We start from the raw sequence: 27,568 nt of genomic DNA on the forward strand, positions 1-27,568 counted from the left end.
CGACTGGCAGTCGCTCATTGTAGTCCACAACAGGTCCTCCATAAATGCTAAAAATATTAAAAACAGGAAGGGGTTGTCAAACTTTCTTTCCAATCCCATTTTTACACTGCTATCCTCAAATATGTGCAAGCAACTGAGAAAATAAAGTATTCATCTCAATGAAGTATTAGCAGCCCAAAGTTCAAAAAGAAGCCCTCCTCACTTTAAAAGGGCAGGAGGGACTCATCATTAATTTGTTTGCAATGTTTGAGGAAAACACTTAAAAAGCAATTTATATGACTTTCAAGAAGGGATGCCCTGGAAGAGAAAGAAGGTACTAAGATCTCAGGGGCTCAGGAGGTACCTGGGTGACTGGGAGATCAAGACCCCCAGGGGAAACATGGGCATAGAGTGGGTTGAGGTTTAACCCGGCATCCAGATAGAGGCTGTGCACAGTCAAGGAGGAAGGAGAGCTGTGGGCAGACAAGGAAGCAGGAAAGAGAGAAGCTGGCCTGCAGAGAGCAACTGTTGGCAGCCCTAGCCTTGCAGTCTGGAATTTTCTGAGCTGTGAAATCTTGGGCAAGTGACTTGGCCTCTCTGAAGCTCAAAACTTTTGCCTCCACAAATGGTAATGATGAGAGTGTTCACCACAGACAGTTGTGTGAGAATTAAGGAAGATGTAGGCACAGTATTTAGCATAATGCTTAGCACACAGCAAATACCCACTGGGCTCATTTAGTGCTTTTCATTTATTACTGTTGCTGTCATTGCTGAAAATAAGAAGAGGGTAAAAGAGTCAACCACAGATGATGAAAAGAGGAAGGAGCCAACCATGAAGAAAGGAGGGAGCAGGGCAGAAGGAGGCCTCTTTGCCAAAAGCCACAGAAGATAAATTGTTAAGGGTAGGTCCACAATGGAGAGAGGTCAAATGTAGAAAGTCACTGGATCTGGTGATCAGGCAGTCATGGATGACTTCTTTTCACTAGATGACATTTGAAACAAAATCTCTCTACAGTGGGAGCACAAGTCTAATTGAGCTATAATTCTGTATCTATAATAATTTGCTCCCTGAGTGTGGAGTAACCTGCATGGCAGCCTAGGAATACTCATTCTGCACAAATGCCAGAAAACAAGCATGCTTTAAATAATAGCTATAATTAAAAGGAAGGTCTGGCTGCTGTAAAAATGAGGTTCTTGGAGAAGCTGCTGGTCTTCCTTCCCCCAATTTATTTGAGACCAGCTCTTGCCAAATACAACAATGCCACCCGGGGGCCTCACTACTCCTTTCTACACAAAGACAATATAGACCATTCGTAACTATTTTGGAGTTAACCATCTTGATTCTCCATTCTGCTTCTGTCTGCCTTTGGGACTATTTCACCTCTCATTTCCTCTTCTAGACAATAGGCGTAGGAGGAGAAGGGAGAAGATAATCAAATGAGTACATTATGAAATATATTTATACCCTTAAAAGTTGTATAAAGATTGGGAAAAAAGCACAAAAGAGCAAAAATCTGATTTATAGAACTTTATGCAATTTATAATTTTCAAATGCATACAGCAACGTAAAGTAGGAAATGTCTGCTTCAAAGAAAAAAGATAGGCAGCCCAGGAGGTTTGGTCTTTGCTTATATTATAAAGGAGTCACTATTTGAAAAAGAAGAGCCTTTACAAAACTAAAAAGCACTTCTTTGGGCTCTGTAAATATTCATCCTTACACTTTATTTCATTTAAACTGTACTCCATAGTGGAATAAAGGCACTCCCTTTTATATAGAAAGGAAGAGCAAATTTTAATAAACTCAGAATAGTGTCCTAAATAATGAGGTTTTACTCGTTCAGAAATATACAGAAAATTGTGTTTTTGCATAAGAGGTTAAACTTGGCTAATATGGGATTTGGTGTTTGTGATTTCAACCGCACTTAGAAAGCCAAGTAAAATGGTAATGTTCGTATGATAGAAAAATCAGTTTTAAGCTGATGTTATGATGTCTTAAACAAATCCTGCCACACAAGAAATTGCATGCTCTTACCCCAAGGTGCTAATAAATCCATTTGTCGATCCCTCCGCGTACAGAGAACAAATGTCTCCAATATGCAGGAAGCTAGACATTTTGTCAGACATGTCTTTCTTGAAAATCCTAGACAAAGTAAAATATGCAACATTGTTAGAATAAAAGAAATGCTCAGAGGGGGAAAAAAGTCACTAAGAGTTGGCTTAGCTCAATTTTCCAAAGCGCCTTACTTAAAAGCCAAATTTAAATAAGAGTTTGACAGGCAGGCAATTCAATGAGCCAAGTAAGGACATATGCAACAACATTTTTTCCCCGTATATTATTTAATTTCAGGATATTCCAACCACAGTAACATTTGTTTCTAACAAAACCATGCCTGAATCAGATTCTACAAGTTGAGGACCCTTGATAATAAAAACTGCAGTGAGTAGAAAGCCTGCAGGGAACTCAGCCAAGAACCTTGCAGTGATTAGGGAGTTACTTGGAAAGTCTGACTTATGAAACATTAACATATCCAATTTGCCTCAGGGAATGTTAAGTCAGAAGGAAACACCTGGTATAAAAACTTGCTTCTGGCAAGGCCACAGTGCCTGGGCTAAGGTACCAAAGCAACAAAATGACACTAATAAAAGGAAACCTGGTAATAAATACCACCAATTTCCAGCAGCCTTTTAGGCCTTTTAAGAATTCCACAACTGTATGCACTTCACCCAAATGCTACTTAAATGTCTTTCCTTCTCATCCTTCAACAGGAAACACTTCCAGAGGACGAAAACCCTTTAGACAGAACCTGGCCCAGATCCTTCAGTATTTGGGTAAAAATAATAAGGTTCCCTGCCCAGGAACACACAGCTATTTAGAGGCAGTCTTACAAAAAGCTCTTAAGTCTCAGGAATCTCTACATAGCCCAGAAACCATTAAACACACAAACACATATAAATATCAACAAAAATATTGATGTGACTCCTAGAAACAGCTTTCATCAGGGCCATAAATATTGAGGAGTGGGAACCAATTGTAAAAAGCTAAATTGACATTTAAAAAATAAACTCAGTTATGTGGGAAGATTGGGTGCTGGTGTGGACTGCAGCTAATCACCCCGTGTTTCCTCAGGCACCTGGTGTGGAGATGCCCAGGGCAACCCAGGTTTTCCCAAAACCCCTCCTCCAAACCCAGACCCCTTTACCCATCAATTTACTCAACTTCCCCTTCCAGAAGCCATTTACCCCACACAGTCACAAGAGTTGTAATGCTGTGGAACAGTATTATGTCTCCTTCAATTGCTTTCTGGGTGCCAAGTTTTCTTTCGGGAAGAATTATGCAGCAATGATCAGCATGACACTTCAGGAAGCAACCTCCTACCTTAGCAGCAATGTCAGCTATTGAAAGCAAACTCATGTTAAAGAACCTCAGTTCACTGCTTGTGAGAAGCTGCAGGGAAAAGCTAATTTGTCATCCCCTTCCCTCCCCTCCAACAACCCAGACATTGCAGGGGAGATAAAGAGCATTTCATTAAACATGAACTTATTTACAGAGGGAGACAGCAACTGAGAACACAGAATAAACTCTCAAACGAAAGAGCCAGTATCTCTAGACCTTGAGGGAAGACACACAAATAACGTGCAGAAGGACAGTTTGCCAAGTACCACTCTCTGGAATCATGTCAGTCACTGTTTAACTCTTCATAACTACATATTTTATACCTAAAGGCAAACCAATGTTTTAAACAGCATCCAGAAAGGTGGCACAAATGGAAAACATCAAGGGAGATTAATATTTCCCTCTGTGCTTATATTGTAAAACTTTATCTTAAAGGATCAGGAAGTCAGCATACTTCTAAGACCAATTATTAGAAGACAATTTGTTTGAATTTTGAGCCAGACCAAATTTGTGTCTGTACACCCTGGCCTCCCGAAAGGACACCAGGGAATTTCCAAATGCAGGAGAACAGGTATGTGCTCCGGCAAGAGGGCTAGGGCCTTGTCCAGTGTGACTAAGGCTCTCCTTTCAGGATCACCCTTCAGATAAGCATTCAGCCCCAGTAGAGACTAGGCCAGAAAATGCCTGCTGTCTTGTGAACTATCACCACCACCTGGATACCTTGCCGAAAGATTCCAGGCCCTTAATGGGAAGAAGCAGACAATTCAGTGTCCTTGAGTGACAAAGCATGATGTATCCCATGTTGCTTGCAGCTGATCATTGCAATAGATGTCTGGACATTGAATTCCTACAGCACAGTTCTGCATTATTTTCTTTTCTGATAATAATAGCTGGCATTTATCAAGGATTTCTCATGCCCACCATAGTGCTGAGTGTTTTACAAATGTTTTCTTAGTGAATCCTCATGACCACAGCAGGAGGTAGGCACCTACCATTATTGCCATTTTGTTGTTGAAGACACTGAGGTGTAATACAGAGAGGTAAGATGCCCACGTCACATATAATTAGCAAGCAGGAGGACCAGGGTTTTTATAACCCAGGTCTATCTGACATTTTCTTTTTAGATGGAGTCTTGCTGTGTCGCACTGGAGTGCAGTGGTGCGATCTCAGCTCACTGCAACCTCTACCTCCCAGGTTCAAGCAATTCTCCTGCCTCAGCCTCCTGAGTAGCTGGGATTACAGGCACCCACCACAAAGCCTGGCTAAATTTTTGTATTTTTTATAGTGATGGGGTTTTGCCATGTTGGCCAGGTTGGTCTTGAACTCCTGGCTTCAAGTGATCTGCCCACCTCAGCCTCCCAAAGTGCTGGGATGACAGCCATGAGCCACCGTACCCGACCTAGGTCTATCTGACTCCTCAGTGGAGATGTTTGTCAACAGTGATCCTGGGAACACAGGTTAAAATGTTAAATGTTCTTATACTCCAGATGATTACAGAGAACCAAGTTTCTTCTTATCACAATTCTGTTTTCTAATTTTTCTACCATGGCTCTGTAACACTTTCAGAAGTCAGAAAAAAAAAAAAAAAAATAAGCATCTTCTAACCAAGATACTTATTAAGTGGCCAAGATAACTGAACAAGTAACCTTTAGCTACATTTTACATCTCCCCCTGAAATCACAGGCCAGTCCACCCACCACAGCTAATGATCCTCTGGGCAATCCGCCAGGGGTACTAATTAAAAACAACCAAAAAGTGGGGGAGGACAGATCCTTCCCCAGGGGTCTCATGTGATAATTCCCCTCACAAAGGACTGGGCAGAAAGCTTGCTGGTCTAGCTAGAAACCTCTGGACATCTCCTCTGGCCTCCCCTTAGTGAAGTGGAGGAAGGAGGTGAGGGGAGGAGGATAGGTTTTAGTGCAATTATCAGCGATGTCCTGGAAGGAAAAACAAAGGTTGGGAAAGTCAACAGAATAGGCCTCTGTGGCCTGGAGGGGTGGAGGTGGAAAGTCAGCCCCAGAAGCCATGGGCCTAGGAGCAATCTTCTGGAAGACTTCCTGTTGTTCAGAGCTGGGTGGGAGAGCCTGCCTTTTTATCTGATCATGGACGATTTGTGCCTGTGAACTTCTAGCAGCTGCACTCAGGGCTCCTGTGTCACTCACACCATGACAAGGACCACCTCAGAGAAAACAGAGCTGGCGCCAACCTGCCACGGAGCTGCGGAACTTCAAATGCTTAGGGACACCCGGGATTCTGCTGACAAGCCATGCCTGACATACACAAGGGCAGGCTTAGGCACTCAGCTCCTGCGCTCCACCCTGGCTCTCTGTCCCTCAGTTCTTCTTCTTATTATTATTATTATGTAGCTTATTATTAGGAGCCCATAGCCACCTCTCTGCTTTCATTTCCTCCTCTGTTAAATAGGGATAATACTCACTTCAAGAGGCTGTGGTGAGGAATGGATGAAATAATGCTTGACAAGCACCTGGTGCAGTGGCTGACATACTTGAAATTGCTCTATGCTCGTTATTTTTATTTTTCTTCCATGAAAGACAAAGTGGAATTCTGAAAGATTCCAGGGCATCAAAATTTAAACTCAGTAAAGGATCCCCTGTTTAAAAAGCCATATGTGTATCGTAACAAATGAACTCCTATATGAACCATGATGACAGATTTTACTTCAGGGAAGATAATTTATCCTTCCTAATTCTCCTGATGAAAAAAAGGTGAACAATAGCGAATTACACTCAACTCCCAGCCACAGAGCATTCTAGCCTTTCAAAAAACACAGAATCATGGAATAAAAGTTGGAAGGAACCCTGTAAAGCATGTCATTCCACCTCCTGCCCAATAATGGAATCTCCCCATCATGTTGCCTGTGGATGGTCTCACTGGGCAATAGAGCCTACCCTATGTTCAAACAGCCTTGTTCAAACGAGTACTCCTAAACTAGGCACAGTGGCTCATGCCTGTCATCACATTTTAAACAGCCAAGGCGGGAGGATGGCTTGAAGCAAGGAGTTTGAGACCAGCCAGACCCCATCTCTACAAAAAATAAAAATAAAAATACATTAGCAGGGCATGGTGGCACACATCTGTAATCCCAACTACTTGGGAGGATCACTCGGGCCCAGGAGCTCCAGGCTGCAGTGAGCTGTGATCGTACCACTGCACTCCAGCCTGGGCAACAGAACAAGACCCTGCCTGTGAAAACAATAAAACAATTACTCCTGTCCCCTCCCTTAGCCCCACAAAGGACAGCTGCCTGCCAGAACTTTAGCTATTCATCTGTCCTCTGACGCATCTAAGACCTCTGCATATGTGAATGCTATCTAGATTTTTTCTCCTTAAGGCTTTGCTTCTTTTCACAAAGCATCACCATCCTCCCCGCAATTCCTGATGCAGCATGACGTGAAGAGCACCTCTCAGCCCATAGCAGGCAGGAACTGAGGCTCCAGAGTCAAAGTGCCCAGGTTCAAACCCCAGCTCTGCCACTTACTCACTGAACTTCAGGCAAGTTCCAGAACTTCCCTAAGCCTCGCTTTTCCCAGCTGTAAAATGGGGAAAATAAGAGCACCTACCTCAGCAAGCTGACATGAGGTTCAGCAAGATGGTGTTTACAAAACACTCAGCAAAGCATTGGGCATGAAGTAGGTGTGCCATCAATATATGCTATTCCTATTAGACCACCACCGCCACCCGCCACCATTCTGATGGGTGGAAGCACCTGTGAAACCAGGGTTCTTCCAAGGCGGCTTTGGCCAAGGCAAAGAAAGGTAGATCACTGCCTCTGGGAGATACTCTTGCAGAGGGGCTGTGGCAGCTTTGTTGAGCCTCACCCCACCCTCTGGCTGAGTTTCCCTTTGTCCTGTATTGAAACTGCTCCCAGAGCTGTGCATAAAAAAGGGGGGGACAGGGAGGATTTGGTTCTATTCCCAAGAAAGGTGCAAATAAAGAAAAAAACAAATACAGAGAGATCTCTTTGGGGAAGAGAAGCCAGAGCTGCTCTTCAGAATCTGTATTGCTCTCTGCCTTCTCTATACCTTTCCTGGTCTTCTCGTCCACTCTGCTGGCTCCAGTCACTGTTACATGACGAGGATTCCCAAATCTGTCTTTCATGACCCACAGCTACTAGAGTTTTGCTCCTGGTGGCTCACAGCATCTCAATGTACCAAAAACAATTTACCTGCCTGCCCAATCTGTTCCTCCTTCATAGCCATTTCTCAGTGACCACCAGCAAAGCCTGGTGGCTCCTCCAGTCTTCCCTCTCTCATGTTCCCTGCCACAGGGCCTTTGCCTGTGTTGTTTTCTCAAGCCCACAACACTCTCATCCCTACCCCACCCCTTGCTCTAATTATAGCCAAGTCACCCTCCAGCTCTAAATTCAACTACCATTTCCACCAGAAAATCTTCCCCATCCCCTCAGATGAAGTTAAATTCTACTCTTATAAACTCTGCACCATGGATCTCTCCTTCCCAGCCTTCATCTCAGTTACAAGTTCCCATTTATTTGTGCAATTCCTGTCTGACACCCTACAAGGCACAAGTTGTATTCTAGAGGTCTGTGTGTGATGTGTTTTATATACAACTGTATTCCAAACACCAATGCCTAGCACATAGTAGGTATTCAGTAAATATCTGTTGAATAAATGAATGAAAAAGTCTAATCCAGCATCAATTTTTGCTGACTTTAAGCTTTACTGTCTCTCTTGAATCTTCTAGCTCCCCTGCCCCTGCTAACCTGAGTCTCAGCCAGTATCATTTCTCAACTGGACTCCCTAAGGCCTTCCTACTCATTTCTCTGAATCTGTCTTTCCTTCTCAATCTATTCTGCATATAACATCCAGCATGATATTTTAGAAACATAAATCAGACCATATCATTTCCCCGCCTAAAACCTTCCAACATCTCTTTGGAGCTCTTCATGATCTAGCCCTGCCTACCTTTCCCCCTGCTCTCCATACTCCAGACATAATGATTTTTTTCCAGGCCCCCCATCATGCTCTGTTCCCCGGGCCTTTGCACATGCCGTCTCTGCAGCCTGAGGTATCTCCCTCCCTCCCCCACCACCACTTGTGGCTAACTGCCACTCACCTTCACAGTGCCAGTTTGATGTCTCCACCTCTGGGAAACCCTCTCTGACCTCCCAAATCTGGGTTATATGTTTCCAATATACTCTTCTATATAGCAACCTGGGTCTACTACCACTGTCCTAACATTGCTTATTCACTTGTTTGTCTTCTCCACTAGACTGCAAACTCATGAGGGCAAGAACCTTAGTTGTCTTCTTCCCTGTTGCATCCTAGTACCTGGTAGTACCTGGAATACAGCAAGCAGTCAAATATGGGTTCAGTGTCATTTTAGTGCCATCTTATCTGCTGCCTAGAAGAGTTTACACTGGTTTTGTTTTACAGTCATGGTATCACTCTGTCACCCAGGCTGGAATGTAGTGGTGCAATCATAGCTCACTGTAGCCTTGACCTCCCAGGCTCAGGTGATCCTCCCACGTCAGCCTCCTGAGTAGCTAGGACTACCGGTGCATACCACCACGTCTGGCTAAGTTTTTCATTCTTATTTTTGTAGAGACAAGGTCTCACTGTGGTGCCCAGGCTGGTCTTAAACTCTGGCCTCAAGTAATCCTCCTGCTTCCGCCTCTCAAAGTGCTGAAATTACAGGCATGAGCCACCACACCTGGTTTGTTTTTTAGGTGACTGTTTTCCAAAACAAATTAAAGCCAAATTTACAGTGTTGGATCAAGAAGAACAGAAGCCTACCTGGCCCTTTTCAATAGATTTCTATGAGAAATTTGGAAGCAAGAAACAAAATATCTAACTTTTATCCCTGGAAAGATACTGTAACTTTTATCCCCATTGACCATCCCCTCCACATGTCCAAAATGGCTTGGAGTACTGACAAGAGTGTACATTTGGAAACAGACTCAGAACATGTGAGTCTGAATTCTAACCTCATAAATTACCAGCTGTGTGTCCCTAGGCAACTTCCATAACTTCTCTGAACCTCAGCTCTCTTATCTGTAAAAAAGGGGGCAACCTTTCATATTTTTCAGGGTCATTGTAAGGAGTAAACCAAATAATTCACATAAAGTGGTCAACACAATACTTGGCCCTTTATGCTCATTTTCTGTATGTCTGAATGAGTCTGAAATGAAAATATTCGTTTTTGTTCCTTCATAGTCTTCATTCACCTCTGTCGTATGAGTCTTCTACTTGATGAATGTTGCTTATCTGGTCATTACTGTAGGAAATACATCTGGAGAAACAAGGATCCCAGAAATGTTTTAATCCTCTGTAAGCCCACGAGGTGGCTGATACTTGGACAGCATCTCCAAAGTACTGTTGTTTTTCAGTACCCAAACTCACAATACCCAAGCTGGCCAAACCTCAACTCAACTCCCCCGCCTTCTAACATCAATCTAGGTCCCCTGCTGGCAGTGGGGGTGGTAGAAACCTCTTCAAAGGGATAGTAATTCAATATTTAGAACCTCTTCCACTTTGGTGTTAAAACAGGCCAAAGCACAGCCTCACTAAAAAAGAAATATGTTCATTTAATTTTAAGCAGCAGCTCAAGATAGGTTTGGAATTTTTTTTTTTTTTCTAAAAGCTTTTAGTGTGATAGAAAACTCACTCATTTGACTGTGGCAGAAAACTCATTTATTGAAATTTTTCCATCTATTATTTCTCCTGCACACACTTAACTAATTGCATTACATTCATTTAAAAAAAAAAAAAAAAAAAAAAAACTCGATTTTCGCCTACACAGAATTCCGAATTTAAAAGTTAACAACTCCCGAAACTGAGGCTAAAGTAGAACACTTCATTAACCAGAAGTTACCTAAGGGATCACTTAATCCTCAAGGGTGGACAGGCTTGAGAGGAAATGAGAAACTGACTCTATACTAGTTAAGGGACACCAAAACCACAGACCTGCCGGTTTTTACCAAGACACAAAGGCAAGCCTCCTATGTTTAATTAAGATGAAGTCGCCTGGCTACTGGGGCGGAACAGTCTGACTTTCAGTAATAGGGAGGCAGGGCAGTCCCGGTGACAGTCTGACCTTAAATGAGACCCTTCTAAGCATGAGAATCAGGTACTTCGGATCCCCTGCCATGCCTGCACCCCCTCACCTCCTCCCCACAGTGCACCTTTAATTTCCTGATGACCAAGCTCCTCTGTATTTTACCACACAATTACCTTAACAGTGAAAATCTTAAATATCACTGACCCAAGACACATGCAAAATACTCCCCCAGAGACCTGAATTTGTAATCATTTAACCTCCTTAAACAGTGAAGCTGGCTAGCACAGAATATAGCTTATCTATTATTAAAAGCTTCTACCCTGGTTCCTTAAACACCAGTTATGACAGAACCTAAGAGCAATAGGCATCAATCTAATTTCTATTGTAGGACACAACTTCATCTGAGGCCAAAAGCTACAAAAAGAACCAAGTAAGGGTTGGAGACTAACAGTTATAAAGGAAGTTACACTTGAAGCTGCTATTCTCAGACACAGAGAGGAACCTATGCTTTATAATTTTTTAATGACCCATCCCACTGCAGAGCTTCTGGACTGCTTGGTATAATCTTGCTCCTAAGAAAAAGATGAACATAAGACAAGTACCACTAGCTTCCACATTCTCAGCTTTCCTTTGCATTTCAGAAGGAGCTTTAACTAGGAAGCAAAACAACTATTTTGCTTTGTTACAAAAACAACTGAAAAGTATCCCCGTGCATTTATTTCCGAACAGGAAGATCTGATACAATACCCAGACTTAGAGATGGTCAGTTGCACTCTGTCACTTAAGCCTTCAATTTCTCCCTCTCTCTAATGTTCCATGCTACAACCCCACATTTCAAATTACCTATGTACTCTAGGAGCTGGTGGCCCTCAATGGTGGCCCAAGGGTCAGGGAAACTTCAAGGTCAAAACTATTTTCACAATAACATCGAGGCATTATTTTTATTTTCACTCAGTCTCTCACACATGTACAGTGAAGTTTTCCAGAGGCTGCAAGGCACGTGATGTAACAACAGACTGAAGACAGAAACAGATACAAGATCTGTGAATCCAACTATGTTCTTTGAAGCCAGATCTCAAAGTGATTTGCAAAAAAAAAAAAAAAAAAAAAAGCTACTCTTCTCACAAAATTTTTGTTTGGGAAAATATTCTTATTGTTCATTAAAAATATGTCAATAGGTTAATGTGTAATGGGTTTTTAAAAATATTTTTTCAGTGTTCATTTTCTCAGTGTTAATTTCTAACATGGTAAATACAGACAGATGTAACTCACATCAATAGAAGTTCTTTAGGGTCCTGAATTGTTTTTAGGCATGTAAAGAGCTCCTGAGAGCCAGAAGTTTGAAAACTGCTGCCATAAACTTTTCTTTAAGAGTTGCCCTGGCATCGACTGTATGCTTAGGACTCTCACTGTATAAGTTTGGAAACTTTATATATTAACAGGACGAAAATGTAAAATATACAACTGAACAGCCAGGGCTCTAGAAAGTGAACTGCTCGATTTGAAACTTAAATCTTCCTTCTTATAGAACATATGTATTGATACCTACTATACGCCACCACTACACTAGGTACTGGGGATACAGATCAAAGCAAGACACGCAAGGTCCCTGCTGCCATGATACCTACGTTCTAGTGAGGGCAGGCAGACAGGAAACAGACGAAACAAGCAAGACAAATCAGAGAGTGACGAGCACATGCAAACAATTAAAACTGGGAGATACGATTAAGTGACAATGCAATTTTGGCTGGTCAGAAACAACGAGATGAGACGTTTAAGTGAAGACCTGAAAGTCAAGACAGAGGCAGTCATGCAAAAAAAAAAAAAAAAATCAAGCGGAAGAGCATTTTAGGTAGAGCAAACAGCTAGTACAAAGGCTGTAAAGCAGAAAAGAGCTTAGGAAATTCCAGAAACAGAAAGCCAGCCCAATGTCTGCAGCATTAATGGGGAAAGGAAGAAAGTACAGGTTAAAGGCAGGGTAGAGAAGACAGAGCCATCAGGACTTCACAAGCCAGGGTAAAAAGTTGGCCTTCTATTCTAAATGTAATGGGAAGTTTGTAACCTCGATCAAGTTACTTCCCTTATCTGGCCCTCAATTTATTCATCTGCAGAATGGGGATAATGAGCGCTTATCTCATAGTTATGATGACAATTAACTGTGAAAAAGAAAATAGAAAGGGGGACACAGGAAGCATTCCTATTCGCTGTCATAATTCTACTTTCTAATCTGTTCTATTTTCTATTCTCATAAACTACTCTTTCTAAACTTCTTAGGCTTATAATCAGCAGAGGATCAGCTCTGCCAAAACAGCAAAGTTCAAATGACAAGTGAATATACAAAAGGGACACATGAGATGTGCTGACCTGGACATGTCAATGCTAACTCCAACAGAATGTTTTCCCCACTATTCCTAATAAAACCAGAACCAGCAAAGCACAGCCAGGTGAGGAGTGAATGCCAGCATCTCACTCACACAGCACCCTTTGCGTCTATCTCCAGTCGCCAAGCTTTGCCACCTGGCCCCAAAGCACCTGTATTTGGACAGTCATTCTTCTGCTAAAAAATGTAGCCAACAACAAATCCATCAGCCTTCCCCGTTCTTTCTTGGCATATCCACACTACTTCCACCTCCTAAAAGACAAAAGCCCCTTGCCAAAGTCCTTTGGTGCTGGTTTTCTTGCTGCTTGCTTTAAAAATAATAAAAATCAAAGAGCTTCCTCAAGGCCGGGCACAGTGACTCACACCTGTCACCCCAACACTTTGGGAGGCTGAGGTGGGTGGATCACTTGAGGTCAGGAGTTCGAGACCAGCCTGGCCAACATAGCGAAACCCCATCTTTACTAAATATACAAAAATTAGCCAGGCATGGTGGCTTGTGCCTGTAGTCCCAGCTACTTGGGAGGCCAAGGCAGGAGAACTGCTTAAACCTGGGAGGTGGAGATTGCAGTGCGCTGAGATCATGCCACTACACCCCAGCCTGGGCAACAGAGGAAAACTCCTTCTCAAAAAAAAAGACAAAAAAAAAGCTTCCTTTAAAGTTAGGCGCAAAGAGAGGGGCTTACACACAGGGCTTTTGCTCAAAGCACCTGGCGAGCCAAAAGGCCTTAAGGCGGTTGGCCCCTCAGAACCGTAGATAAGGATGAAGACAAAAAGGTACCGTTTCACTTTTTAGGTCAAGCAGTACCCAGCAGGGCAGGTTAACGATGGGCTGGGCCCGGCAAACCATGAGGTCTTTCACAGGAAAAAAAGGAGTATGCCCAGGAGAAGGAAGAGCTGCTGGCATTTGATCAATCTCCTGGCAAGAGGCCAAGGAAACTCCCTCCAGAGTGAGCACAAGTCTCCCTGCGATGTCCTCACCCAGGTACATATATGGTAATATGGCTGTAAATATGGGGTAGAGAAAACCTAACACATTTACGGATGACTTGTTCAAGAGGTAGAAAAAGGCTCCCTTTACAACCGTCTCTGCTTCTGTTCCTGGGCACTCTCAGGGTTAATTTTGGACTTCCTTTGAGCAAAGATGCTTGGCGATATCATCTTTATTGTGAAATGAGGATGAACAGCACATTTTTGACTTGGACACAATGCCACCCTCCTCCCCACACGTTTTCACACAGCTCCCCCTCCTTGCCTTCTTGTCCCACTAGCTGCTAATCAGATCGTCCTCAGAAATGCAGCGTGTCCCCATCATCAGATAATTTATTCTCTTGCAAAAAGCACTTCTCTGGGAGCATAGAAAATCGTATTCTGCTTTCGTTTTCAGGCAGTCCCAAAGGAAGTCACCAACTCAGAAGTTTCAACTTTAAGCAAGGCCCTTCATGACATCCCAGAAATAGCAGCTGTAAATCTGAAGTTTGGAGGGATGATTCTCTAGTATAATACAACGTTGCTCATTCTCCATTCCCCCTGCCACACACACATACACACACAAAAATTAACCTACTCGCTTTTTCAGACATGTCTGCTAAATAACCTTTTCCCCAACCAGGTATAGTATCTACAGTTATTTCTCAAAAAAGATGCCCGCTCTGACATTCGGTCTCATGGCTTCTACTCTTTAAGGCCAAAGTAAGAAAAGCCAACCAAAAGCTCAACATTTCCAAGGCAGAAAGCTGCAGATTTGGTGAGTGGAGAGCATTTAGCTAAAACTCCTTATTTTATGGGTAGAAAAAACAAAACTGAGGCCCAGTGATTTCCTGGAGGTCACACACCCGACGAGTGGCCAAAGCTAGACCACAGGGCTCCAGATACCAAGGCCAGTGTTTTTTTGGTTTTTGGGTTTTTGGGAGGGGGCGAGAGGGGGAGTGTTCTTATTTTGTTAAAAAGTTGAAGTCAGTCCCAGCCTGAAAACACACCCCTCTGCCCACACAGCCCAAACCTCAAAAAAACAGCAAATCAAGTTGGGTCAATATCCTCAGAGAGAGATAAAAGTCTCACCAAGCCTGAAAAATTCACTCAAGGACAGGGTTTCTCAACCTGTTCACTACTGACATTCTGGGGCAGAGAGTTCTCCGTTTTGTGTGTGTGTGTGTGTGTGTGTGTTGGGGTGGGGGGGCTGTCCGGTGCACTGTGGAGCAGCATCCCTGGCCTCTGTTCACAAAATGCCAGTAGCACCCCACCCCTGCCTGCCAGACAGAACAACCAAAAACGTCTCCAGATGATACCAAATGTCCCCTGGAGGACAAAATCACCCTCCCTGTCCCCATTGAGAACCACTGCTCTAGGACATAGATAGGTTTTGCTTTGTTTTTTATCTGTAAGGCCTTCTGCAAACATTTGTTTTTAGACAACTCGGCAGCAATGACCCGAAGCAGGTATTTTTATTTTTACACCTATTCTACAGAAGAGGAAACAGATGCACAGATGTTCCATGTTTTGCCCCTTACCCAAGAAGCAGTCAACACTCGGTACTGCGGAGTCCCTATCCTGTGGCTCACCAGGGCAACACCATTATGACCTGAGAGCAGCTTGGTTTCACTACCTGATTTTTCCACTACCTTTTATGAATACTCAACAGTTTCCCAAGACGAATGTCCTCTAGAGTTGTACTAAACAACACCTCAAAAGCTATCAAAAGGAAATGCTTAATATATCTCTTCACAGTCCTCACATCACCCTCTGCAATAAAGGGCTTTTCTTTTCTTTTTTTTTTTTTTTTTATTGAGATGGAGTCTCACTCTGCCACCCAGGCTGAAGTGCAGTGGTGCCATCTCAGCTCACTGCAACCTCTACCTCCTGAGTTCAAGCAGTTCTCCTGCCTCAGCCTCCCAACTAGCTGGGACAACAGGTGTCCGCCATCATGCCCAGCTAATTTTTTTTGTATTTTTAGTAGAGATGGAGTTTCACCATGTTGGCCAGGCTGGTCTCAAACTCCTGACCTGAGGTCATTCACCCACCTTGGCATCCCAAAGTGCTAGGATTACAGGCGTGAGCCATGATGCCTGGCTGTAAGGCTTTTCAAAGAAAGATGCCAGTTTAAGAAATATTTAATCAGGAGAGGGGTACAGGGGCCAGGCGCAGTGGATCACGCCTGTAATCCCAGGATTTTGGGAGGCTAAGGTGGGCAGGTCACGAGGTCAAGAGATCAAGACCATCCTGGCCAACATGGTGAAATCCCATCTCTACTAAAAATACAAAAATTAGCTGGGCATGGTGGCACGTGCCTGTAGTCCCAGCTACTCAGGAGGCTGAGGCAGGAGAATCACTTGAACCCGGCAGGCGGAGGTTGCAGTGAGCCGAGATCATGCCACTGCACTCCAGCCTGGTGACAGAGTGAGACTTCTTCTCAAAGAAAAAAAAAAAAAAAAAGGAGAGGGATACAAAAAATTGGTTTTTCCAAGCAGCCTTCAAAGGGAGAAAAAAAACGTATATACAAATTACTTAATTGTGTAAGCACTTCCTGTGTGCCAGGTATTCTTATGAGTTAAAAAAACAAAAGGCCCATAAGGAAAATAGGTTTCAGGGCCCTGGAGTTTCGAATGACAGATTTTCAAGTATCAGAAAAAGCTTCCCAGAGGAGAAGCATTTGGGCTGGGCCCTAAGGAATAGAAGGATTTGGCGAGGTGGACAGAGGAGGGTGGGGAGGGACACGTAAGGCAGAACATACACACACACAACAAGGCAAACAAATGAACGTCCATCGTCTGGGTGTCATATCAGCTTTTTCTGTTCAGAAATATGTGCCTGGGATGCTTTTAAGCTGTTCTTGCAAAAGAAAATCATTTCCCAGATAAAGCTCCTTCTGAAATGAAAATGAACAGCAAGAAACTTGGAGGCTAGTGATATTCTTCTTATGTTCACCTTCTGATGAGCTGCATTATATCAAGCAGTCCAGAAGTTATGCTGATGGGACAGGTCAAAAAGTATGATGAAACATAAATTCCTCAGTGTCCCATGACAGCAGGTGAACAGCAGTGACTGCACAACTCTAAGTAGGTGTACATGTACCTTCTGGTCTCTGTCTTCATCTGAAGAGCAATAAAAGCATCCCCCAAACATAAGCATGAAAGTTTCCATGTTTGTCGGAGAGGGAATCGTGCGAGAGCTACTTACTCTCACCTCAGGTTGGTGATCAGCCTACCTTTCCAATTCACTGAAAATAAGGCTGCAGGGGAAAAGTACAAAGGTCAGCTTCAGCTTCAACAAGTCCATGAAAAAGCAAAGGAACCACTAAATGACAAGGACTGAAAAAGCACAGGGATAGGCATCCTCCAATGCAGATTTTCTCGTATTTTCACGTGTGTGTGAATCACTTGAGGATCTTGCAAAAATGTAGGTTCTCATTCATTGAATGTGGGGTAGGGTCTGAGAGCCTGCAATTGCTAGCAAGTTCCCAGTTAATGTCAGTAACGCTAGTCTGGGGACCACATTTGGAGTGGCAAAGATGTAGTACAGTGTTTCTCAAACTTTTGACTGCAGCTCAGAGTAAGGAAAATATTGAGCTTACAAACCCATGTTCATTGTATATGTGAGACAAAGAATTTTGTTGTGATGTACATAGTTCTTCTTAAGTATCCATGCAATACACTTCCATGTTTTCTATTCTAGGTTATGTCATTAAAAAAAAAGTTTGGCCGGGCCTGGTGACTCACACCTCCAGTCCTAGTACTTTGGGAGGCCAAGGCAAGAGGATCGTTTGAGCCCAGAAGTTCAAGGCCAACCTGGGCAATATAAGGAGACCCAATCTCTACCAAAAAAAAAAAAAATTTAATTAGCCAGGAGTGGTGGGGCACACTGGTGGTCCCAATTACTCAGGAGGCCAAGGTGAGAGGATTGCTTGTGCCTGGGAGGTTGAGGCTGCAGTGAGCCAGGATCATGCCACTGTACTCTAGCCTTGGCAACAGAGCAAGACCCTGTCTCTAAAACTAAAAATAAAAAGTTCATCAAGGCCCACTAAATTAATTTAACAACCTCTTCGTGGGTTGTCACAGAGTTTGAAAAACATGTATACGGAACAAGAGTAACAATCCTGCTCATCTGGGGAGAACAACGATGTCTTAGCCTCAGGACACTAAGGCTAAATCCAAAACCAATTTTTTAAAAAAGCTTAGATTATGTTCAGAATTCTTTGCAAAAAGGCAAGGATAGGTCAATAGCATTTTGGAAACACTTTCATCTAGGAAATTCAAGTTTTAAGTTTTCTTCATTTTAATTTGTTTTCTCATCTGTAAGATAAGGATGATCTTGGCCCTAAGTGGAGATCTCCAAATACCATTTTGGCCAGGCGTGATGTCTCGTGCCTGTAATCCCAACACTTTGGGAGGTTAAAGTGGGAAGACTGCCTGAGTCTAGGTGTTTGAGAGCAGCCTGGACAACATGGCAAGACCCCATCTCTACAAAAAACACAAAAGATTAGCCAAGTGTGGTGGTGAATGCCTGTAGTCCCAGCTACTCAGGAGGCTGAGGTGGGAGGATAGCTTGAGCCCAAGAGGCAGAAGTTTCAGTGAGCTGAAATCGTGCCACTGCACTCCAGCCTGGGCAGCAGAGTAAGACCCTGTCTTGAAAAAACAAAATAAAAAAAATTTCCCTCTTAAAAGAGCAAAGGCTCCTTGAAGAAAAGGCTGATTCTTGGTCTGGGACAAGAAATAGAGAAGATGAGCCTAGAACATTTTGTTATGTAGAAATCAAAAAAGCTAGCAAAGACTACAAGGGCTGTATCAAAATCTCAGGAACTTTACCAGCCCATTTCTCACTGACTAAAGAACTAATGGATTCGGGTAGTGAGCATCAAGGGGTGCTAATATAACAAGAGTAGACATCCAACATCTCACACCCACCTAAGCAAAGTTTACAGAGTAGACTTACTGGAGTCCCAGCTACTGGGAAGGCTAGGGCAGGAAGACTGCTTGAGACCAGGAGTCCAAGGCCAGCCTAGGCAACGTAGTGAGACCCCTTCTCAATTTAAAAAAGAAAAGAACCTAACTCTGACCAAGCCTCTACATCTAACTACCAAATTATAGTAGACCAAGGGGATAGAGAAACATGTTAAACCACATTGCACTGATGTAGTCAGCAAAGTCTAAACTGTGGAGATGTGTATCACCCAGTTTCTTCAATAACAGCAACAAAAAAATGCATGGAAAAAAGATTTGTAGAAGAAATAGAGATTAGTGGATATCAACCATTTGTAACGTATTTTCCTTATTTGGATCCTAATTCAAACTGTTAAATATGTTTATGTGTAAAATTATTATATGTATTTTTTACAAATATCTATGTACATATGTATATATATCAAGGAAGTATAAACATAGACTCAATAAAAATGAAAGGCCATCAAAGGGGTAGACACATTTAGAAAAGATGTTCGAGATGTATAAAAGGTAATTTACCAAATGAGTGGTACTATATAAGTCCCTTTTTATGAAATTTAAATATATACATACATTTTACACATGCATGCTTAGAGGAAAAGCCTGAAACCCTAATCTCAAATAGTTGGAATTGCTTTGTTTTGTTTCATTGCTCATCTGTATTTCCTAATGTTGCACTACAATGAATATGCTATCTTTTTCTCCTTAAAAAAATTTTTTAAATAGAGATGGGGTCTTGCTATGTTGCCCAGGCTGGAGTACAGTAGCTATCACAGATGCAATCATAGTGCACTACAGCCTCAAACCCCTGGGCTCAAGAAATTCTCCTGCCTCAGTCTCCTGAGTAGCTGAGTCCAGGGTGTGTGCTACATGAATATGTATATCTTATGTATTAAGTAATAAAATTTGAGGTTTGCTTTAAGTTTGCACATACACAGGGGCCCACTTCACTTATTAGGGAGAATCACTGATGTGAAGCTTCTAATTCCCCAAGGATGCTGGAGAGCAGAATATTAGTCCTCCTTGTAAATATCTCTTAAAATGACACTGGATACACCGCAGGGTGGCGGTAGGACATAGAAGGTTTGTGCTGAAACTCCATGATTATCATTGAGTTCTTAGAATTTGTTCTCCAAGTCAACTGTATGTGCACCTATTTGTCAAACTTTCCTTTTCTACTGAAATGAGTTACAATCCCAGGTAAGTCCTGTCATTAACCAGACAGTCCAGAAATCCGGGTTTTACCCCCTATCGAGTTCCCATCTGGTATGTGATCCTGCCAACCTTACCAGAGCCTCTTCAGAAAGGACAATGTAGTTTTGTGATGTTGAAAACCACACTGAGAATTCTGTGAGAGTTTACAAGTCCTCAGATAAATCACTGTTGACCTGCAAAATCTGGTCCCTACAGGTCTGGACCTTGACTCCCTCTCCCTCCTGAACTCGGAGCACTCTCCCCTGGCCTTCTTCTCCTTCCTCCAACATGTCACACCCACTCCTATCTCAGGGCCTCTGTACTTGCTGCTCTGACATTTGAAATACACTTTTTCCCTGATATCTATAGGGCCAACTCGTTTGCCTCCTTCAGATCTGTGCTGAGATGTCATGTAGTAAAGATCTAATCCCCACCTGAGTACTCCCTTAATACCCCTCATCATGTTTTGTTGTTTTAAACCACCATAAAATATACATAACATAAAATATACCACTTTGAAATATCATAACTCAGTGGCACTAAGTACGTTCACACTGTTGTGCGACATCACCACCATCCATTTCCAGAACTTTTTCATCTTCCCAAACTGAAATTCTATCCTCAATAAACACTAACTCCCCCTTCCTGTCTTCTCTCTCCCCTAGCAATCACCATTCTACTTTCTGTCTGCAGGGATCTGACTACTCTAGATGCCTCTGTAAGAAAAATCATAAAATTATGCATCCTTTTGTTTCTGGCTTATTTCATTTAGCGTGTTTTCAAGGTTCATTCACATTGTAGCATGTGTCAGAATTCCCTTTTTAAGGCTGAATAATATTCCATTGTATGTCTATTTCACATTTTGTTTATCTATTCATTCATCAATAGACTTGGGTTGTTTCTACCTTTTGGCTACTGTGATAATGCTTCTACTGACACAGGTGTACTAATATCTACTCACGTCCTTAATTTCAATTTTTTAAAGTATATACCTTCAAGTGGAATTGTGGGGACATAAAGTAGTTTTATGTTTAATTTTTTTTAGTAACTGCCATGCTGTTTTCCACAGCAGCTTCACCATTTTACATTCCCAACAGCAATGCACAAGGGATCTAACTTCTCCACTTGTTATTTTCAGTTCCCCGCTTAAACAGTTTTCTTTTTCTCCGTAGCCTTTACTACCTCTAATACTGTAATACTTATTTATTTATATTGGCTGCCTCCCACTAAGTAGGATGTAAGCCTCTTGGGAACAGGGTGATTTGTTCATTGCTATATCCTGAGCACCTGGAATACACCTTAGTACATAGCAGGTGCTCAAGGAATTTGTTGAATAAAGAATAAAACACTTGAATCACACACAACAACTTGAACAGGCCTTAGAGTCTGTTAAATAGATTTACCACACCATGTGCCTTAAACTACATCCAATTTAGAAATCTCAAAGTTGAATGGGCGACGGTTTCAGTGGTGTATTTGGCTTATCCTCATTAGCAATCATCTCAGAACCACAGACACCAAGACAATTGTAAGGAAGCACAGGAGTTATGTCATTCACATCACTGACTTTAAGCCTTAATTGCATTCATCAATTGAGCTATGCACAAACTTAAAACAGCAAAAATGAAAAAAAAAAAACTGCACACACTTCTGGTTGACAACCTGTAAATGCAATGTGTTTTGTTTTTAAAAATCAAACCAATAGTAAACAAGATAGACACTGGCCTTGCAGAGACTCCTTAATGAGATGTAGCCAAAGACAGCTTGACCTAGAAACCTAACTTCAGGCCTACTTTTATTTTGGCTGTTTTTTCTGTTGTTCGTATTTGGTGCTTGTTTTATTTTGGTTTGTTTTCTAAGAGCTGCTTGTGAAGAAATCAGAGTTTCCATGATATCTTTATAAATAAGTTGAAAAGCCATGTAATATTCCCCCACCTCTGGAAGTCAGTTGGTTGCACACCATTGGATTAAAGGTTTCTTTTTTATCTTTCTCTCTGCCCACTCTCCTTCCTCCCTGTAATACCAACACTCTGATCTTCCTCACTTGAAAATATTTTGAAGAAAAGACTGTGTTGATCTTTCTGTGGAGTTCATCTATCTCTTTTTTTTTCTAAGCAACCATTCCACTTCTCATTCCTAAAGAAAAGACACCAATTCCCTCCAAAAGACAATCGCTTTGTTTAAAGCGATACCATTGTCAACCCCAAATGACTTTCACGGGTCTCAATGCAAGAGCCAGAGTAATTCATTTAGAACATGAAGAACTTTCCCTGCCTGATAAGAACGATATCTTGAAAGGATTTTCTGTTCTGATTTGAATTATTCAAAGAGCAGATTGTACTTTCAATGTACATGTGCACATACACACACACACGAACTTGAAAGAAAAAATAGAGAACAAAACCAGCTGCACAACTGGCTGCAAAGCAAACTGGAAGGTATATGAAAAGGTATCAACGTTTCACATTGCAGACTAACTGCAGTTTAAACTTTTGAATTATTCAGATGGAGAAATGCCTGATCCTTTTTACCTACTCAGATGCTTTGATGTAAATAATCAAGAGGTATTTCAGCCAGCAAGTGAGCCAAATGCTTAACTTACATAATGTTCCTTGTGGTTTTGTTTTGTTTCTTTTTACTCTTCCCATTCAGGTTTTCCAAAATGAACTCATTACAACATCTAATACCTCCTCAAATATCTGCACTCTTTTATCCCTATGTTTGTGGCTATATCCTTTCCTTCTTATATCAATGTTAAGTACTATTTCGTCATTGGTGGCCTGTAAGCAAGTTATTTCATCAATAGCAGGAAGTTTACCACTTTTCCTTGCTTCCCTCTCACCACCACCATCCCCAAATCAACTTAGGTCCATTTGTGGGATGCAGTACAGCCTCACCGCCTGAGGTTATACCTTGCTCCTACTTTGTACTAGCTACTGGACAAGTGATTTCACTCTCTGCACCTCAGTTTCTTCACCTGCATCTGTCGCACAGGGTTTCTGAGATACATGGCTGTGGACCCGGCTTACAAGTACTTAATGTGTCCATCTTATTATTTTTAGCAACCAGTTAGAAAACAGTCTGTGGACCAGTTTCTCCTTGTTGTACAGCTAATTCTGAAGAGGGGAACTGGACCTAATCTTTGGCTTTAGGAGCACCCACACAGCCATGTGAGTCAATAAAAGAACTTCAAGAAGAAAATAGAGTTCTCACATCCAAATGCTTCTCACTCTGCCAGTACTCCTAAGGATCTTATCAACAGGAAACAAAAGCACTATACCACTATAATGAAGTGTCTGACTTTTATTTTCTCATTAGAAAAGCCCAAAGATTGTAGCCCAGGGAACAGCTAAATATTTAGAATGTTAAAAAAGTTACAAAGACCCAGCCACCCACCCCTACCCACCTCTGTTACCCTGTTATTTACCATGTTCTAAGCATTTTAGGAGAAAAAACTTTTGATGGCCAAATCTGCAGCAATAGTGATGTACGTGCACCCGCTGAAACCTCCCACTCTTCAAATGCAGTCTGACCATTTTGGGGAAAAAATAGGAACTGTTGTGTTTACAGATAAATGCTGCTCTCAGCTCATATTCCACCACAGGCCCCAAAACAACAGGGATCTGCCAAATTCCTTGACTTTCAGGTGGCTTGAGTCAAGCCAACTAGCTGGATGCTACTATCTTAAGTTCCAGTAAGTCACTTCCCTTTTTAAAGTTCTAATTCTTTCAACTTGCAGCAACCACTTTCATTTCTTGCAATCCAACCTACTCTGATTAAGCACACGTTCAAAATTAGAAAAGAGTGACTATTTCTTGAAGGAGAGAGGCAGTTAATATTGCTTACACATCTTGGCATATGAAATACACTGCGTCCTTCAGAATTTAAATAATCAGCACGCTTTTCAGACCGGCAATGGGCCGCCGTTTTATTGCTCCATTTAATGGCCTTTCCCCTCCTCGCTCATAAACCTTCAGGCTCCTTCAGTTCTGAACTACATCCAAGAAACGGACAGTCCACTGGACTTCTGCTCCCAAAAGCCCTCACCAAAGGCAGAGGCAAATTTTGAAGACTGAGCCACGGAGTTTCTTTTTCTTTCTTACCCCCCACCTCATTGGCGATTTAGATAGAACTTAAAACAGGCTTAGGACAAACACTCATTATTGACTACAGCACTCAGGCTTCCACACTCACCTGACCCAGGTCAGGCACTCTGTTGCCAAAACAAGCCCAGGGAGGGGTGCAAATCCTGCTCCTCTGTAGTCAGCTCCTAAATATTTAGAAAGAAAGAAGACTGAGTACCAGACCGCGGAAAATGAGTCTCTTAACAGAAATGCTCCAAATTACAAGTTTCCAGCTTCTTTAGCCTCCTTCCCTGGGGAGCCCCTCCCCACCCCACCCTCTAAACTTGGCAGGCAGGTTGGTGGGATCACTTGGGCGACGATTACAGGTAACTACTCTTAGTTCCAGTATGTAACTGACAAGTCAGACTAGGCACGCACAAACTTCGAACGTGCGGGAGGCTGGAACTAAGGGAAGTGTTTGGCAGATCCCAAAGCACTTGTTTCCCGGTGAGGAGGCCAAGTATCCGAAGCCCGCATCTTCACTGGACATGAGCTTCGTCCACACTTCATCCCTCACCGCTTCCCCGGTTTTCTTCCGTTTTTAAAAACCCTCCCCACGGGGGCCCCCCACACATGCATTATTCTCCCCACCATGGAGCGCAAGAGAGTGCTACATTTTTAGAAAGATTATTTCCTTGAGCAGGCTCACATATGACACCCCCACAACCTCTCTCCGAAAAAAAAAAAAAAAAAAAAACTATTTCCTGCAGCTGCAGCAACAGTTTCCAACTTGGGGGAATGCCACACCAGTCCAGAACAGGGAGCCCCCAAAGCCACACACTAGAGTCGAGGATATTTGTTTTTTAAGCCTCAAATGAGCTCCCCCCAAAACACTGCCCGCAGTAAAGGAACCCCCAAATGCATGCCAAGTGCATGCACATGCATCGATATCTCCCCGAGACCGGGGCAAAAACTTCTGCGCCGAGGGAGCCAGTGCCAACTCTCCGCGCCCTCTGCCCGGCCCCAGCCGCTACCTTGGTGCCCGGGGAGCCACGCCGGTTTGGGGGAGCAGGGCGAGGAGAGGGGTTAGCAGCCGCTGGGTAATCCCATGTCCGCGAAGAGGGAGCTCGTTCCGTTAGGATGGAAGCGGAACACCCACACCTCCTCTCGGCGTGCGCTTTCTCTCTCTCCACCCCCTGCCTCCTCCTCCACCACCACCTCCTCCTCCTCCTCCTCTCCTCCCACCCCAGCGAGCTTGAGGAAACGCTTCAGCAGCACATCCACATGGTTACTGCACTTTGAAGCGGCTCCGGGCGGCTTATATAGGCCGGGAAGCTCCCTGGGCAATGTAGTCCGAGTACCGGGTGGTGGCGCCGCCTGAGGCAGCAGGGAGGGACTACAAGTCCCAGAACCCCCTGGGCGCCCGGGCTGAGCCCTAAATAGACGCGCGCGGGAACAGGGGAGGGGCGTCCTGCGAGGCTTTCAGGCTGCTTATCCCGTACCTTGGCTGGGGTGGGTAGGGCTTGGAGCCTGCCATCCAAAACCACCCCTGGGAAGCGTCCGCAACCCTTGGGGACGCGTCTCCTCCGGCTGCCCCCCTTCCCTGGAATCCAGGTGTCACTGGGGCCGGGGAGGGGCTAGGAGCTCGGATTTCTGCTTTGGGAAGTTTTTACAAGCCCACCCTCCCCCTGCCTTGGGTCCCCGAGCCAAGAATTTCAGAAATCCGGGGCACAAAAACGCCAGTGTTTGCGGTCAAGGATTAAAGGCGCGAGGTTGTCTTTATTTAATCTGCTCCGCCCTGCTCGGGTTTGCACGAAAAACCAAGCCTGGGAGCGACCGTCCACGCAAGCGGAGACACAGGCAAGTCGCGTGAGAGCACTTTTCTGAGCCCGAGTTGCGTGTCTTTTGTCGCCCCTCAGGAGGTAAAGAAACGCAGACCTCTCCGGTGCACAAATAAAGGAGTCGTGTTGTGACTTGCCGGCTCTGAGATTGGGAGGCAGAAAATACATACTGCGACCTCAGTCCTGACCCTACCTCTAGCAGTCCCTCTGCTCCTGGGAGCTGTAAATGCTTAAGTAAATAAACCGCAAACCAGAAAAATAAGGGCTTGGGAGAGAGCCGCTCACACAGAGATGCGCATCCAGGCGGGGCGCTCTCCGACAGCTCCGACTGGGGCGAGGTGGGTTTCACCCGCTGCCAAGTAGTGCCTGGGCTCCCGGGTTACAGGCTGCTTCGGGCTCCGGCTTTTGCGAGGAGGGGAGAGCTAAGCCCGGGGGCAAGCCGACTGCCCTCTCTTGCCTCAAATGACGTATATTCATTCCTCAAACGTTTCCTGAGTGTTTACTGGGTGCCAGGAGCTGGGGCATAGTGGTGAGCCAAACGCATTATAGCATCCCAGACAGGCACTTCCCGACGCCGCCTAAAGATCTGTTATAACAATAGTAATAATAATGATAATAATCAATGGAGAGGCTGATTTTATTGGGCCCAGACCACACGCAGTTTTCATACTTCATGCTATTGAGTGTCACCAACTGTAGGTATATTTATTATACCTATTTGGCAGGTGAACAATCCAGGGCTCAGAGAAATCAGGTAACTTCCCAAATGACGCCTCTAGTTAAGTGGTACAGCCTGGATTCCGGTTCCATACTCTACGTGTCTGAAACCCTTGTCTTTAGGGAAATCCATCACCATTGCCTTAAATAGCCTTTCTCCCCATTTTAGGAGCAGCCTCTGAGCCCTTGGGCAAGTCATTTTCATCTCTTTGCCCCAGTTTTGCCATCTTAAGGAGATTCTCATTAGAATATGTCTACTTTTTAGCAGGATTCCTTAATATAGAGTAGAGTCTTATGAAACTTTAGGAACAAATTAGAGGAGCATCATATCTAATAGTTATTACTGACATAATGCCAAAACGAATCACAATTATTGACATTTATTGGGTGAATGCCATATGTCAGGCATTGGTCTAAACTCTTTCTGTATAGCACCTAATTAAATCCTATTAAGACTTTTTTTTACTTATTAGAAAACTGGGGGTGGGGGGGTACAAAGCGGTTAAATTACTTCCTCCAAAGTCACACAAATAGCTGACTCTTGAACCGTAGACCTAAATTACTACTCTCTGCTACCTCCCCAATGTAAACACGTGCACTGCATTTACCTGCTCAAATATGCATTTAGTACCAGTCCAGGAAGGGGCAAAGCTCTTGAAATAGACAAAGTTTGTGTTCACGATATTCGCTCCTGCCCTCCCTTCTCTTTCAGCATTATCCCCTGGTCACTGGGCGCTAGAGTCTAGTGCCTAATACCTTAAGCTGCCTCTCCCCATCATCAAGAAACTCCCTCATCTGCCATATAAAGGAAATGTTTCTCATTCACCCCCTCTCATCTCTTCCCCCATGAAAACCTTTTCCATTTTCAAAGGATCTTCGGCTCTACTTTTCAAGCAAATTCAACAAATCAGTGTATGCCTATGTAACTGGTAAATAGTGAAGGGTAATTATTTAATGTGCTTCTAACTCAGAAACAATGGAATATTAACAGGGGTTTTCCGAAGATCCAGTTGGACAATCTTCATCTT

General features: G+C 43.4%; 1 protein-coding gene across 6 annotated transcripts in view; it reads right to left on the bottom strand.

Moving 5' to 3' along the window:
- The window catches only part of ITPR1 (inositol 1,4,5-trisphosphate receptor type 1), a 355,793-nt gene extending 330,516 nt beyond the window's left edge, over positions 1-25,277 (bottom strand). For 5 of the 6 annotated variants that reach the window (XM_023218580.1, XM_023218584.1, XM_023218583.1 and 2 more), the window contains exons 1-3: positions 25,017-25,277; positions 24,113-24,188; positions 2,012-2,119 (exon numbers count right to left, since the gene is read on the bottom strand). In XM_023218580.1, coding sequence (XP_023074348.1) covers positions 2,012-2,103 — 92 coding nt within the window. In that variant the 5' untranslated portion in view covers positions 2,104-2,119; positions 24,113-24,188; positions 25,017-25,277. Of the gene's footprint in view, positions 1-2,011; positions 2,120-24,112; positions 24,189-24,420; positions 24,436-25,016 lie in introns of those variants that run through there. The other variant, XM_023218581.1, reaches the window with a different exon arrangement.
- Between the last annotated feature and the right edge of the window lie 2,291 nt (positions 25,278-27,568).

This window comes from Piliocolobus tephrosceles, chromosome 2 (genome assembly GCF_002776525.5).
Source record: "Piliocolobus tephrosceles isolate RC106 chromosome 2, ASM277652v3, whole genome shotgun sequence".
In the NCBI taxonomy this organism is placed as follows: domain Eukaryota; kingdom Metazoa; phylum Chordata; class Mammalia; order Primates; family Cercopithecidae; genus Piliocolobus; species Piliocolobus tephrosceles.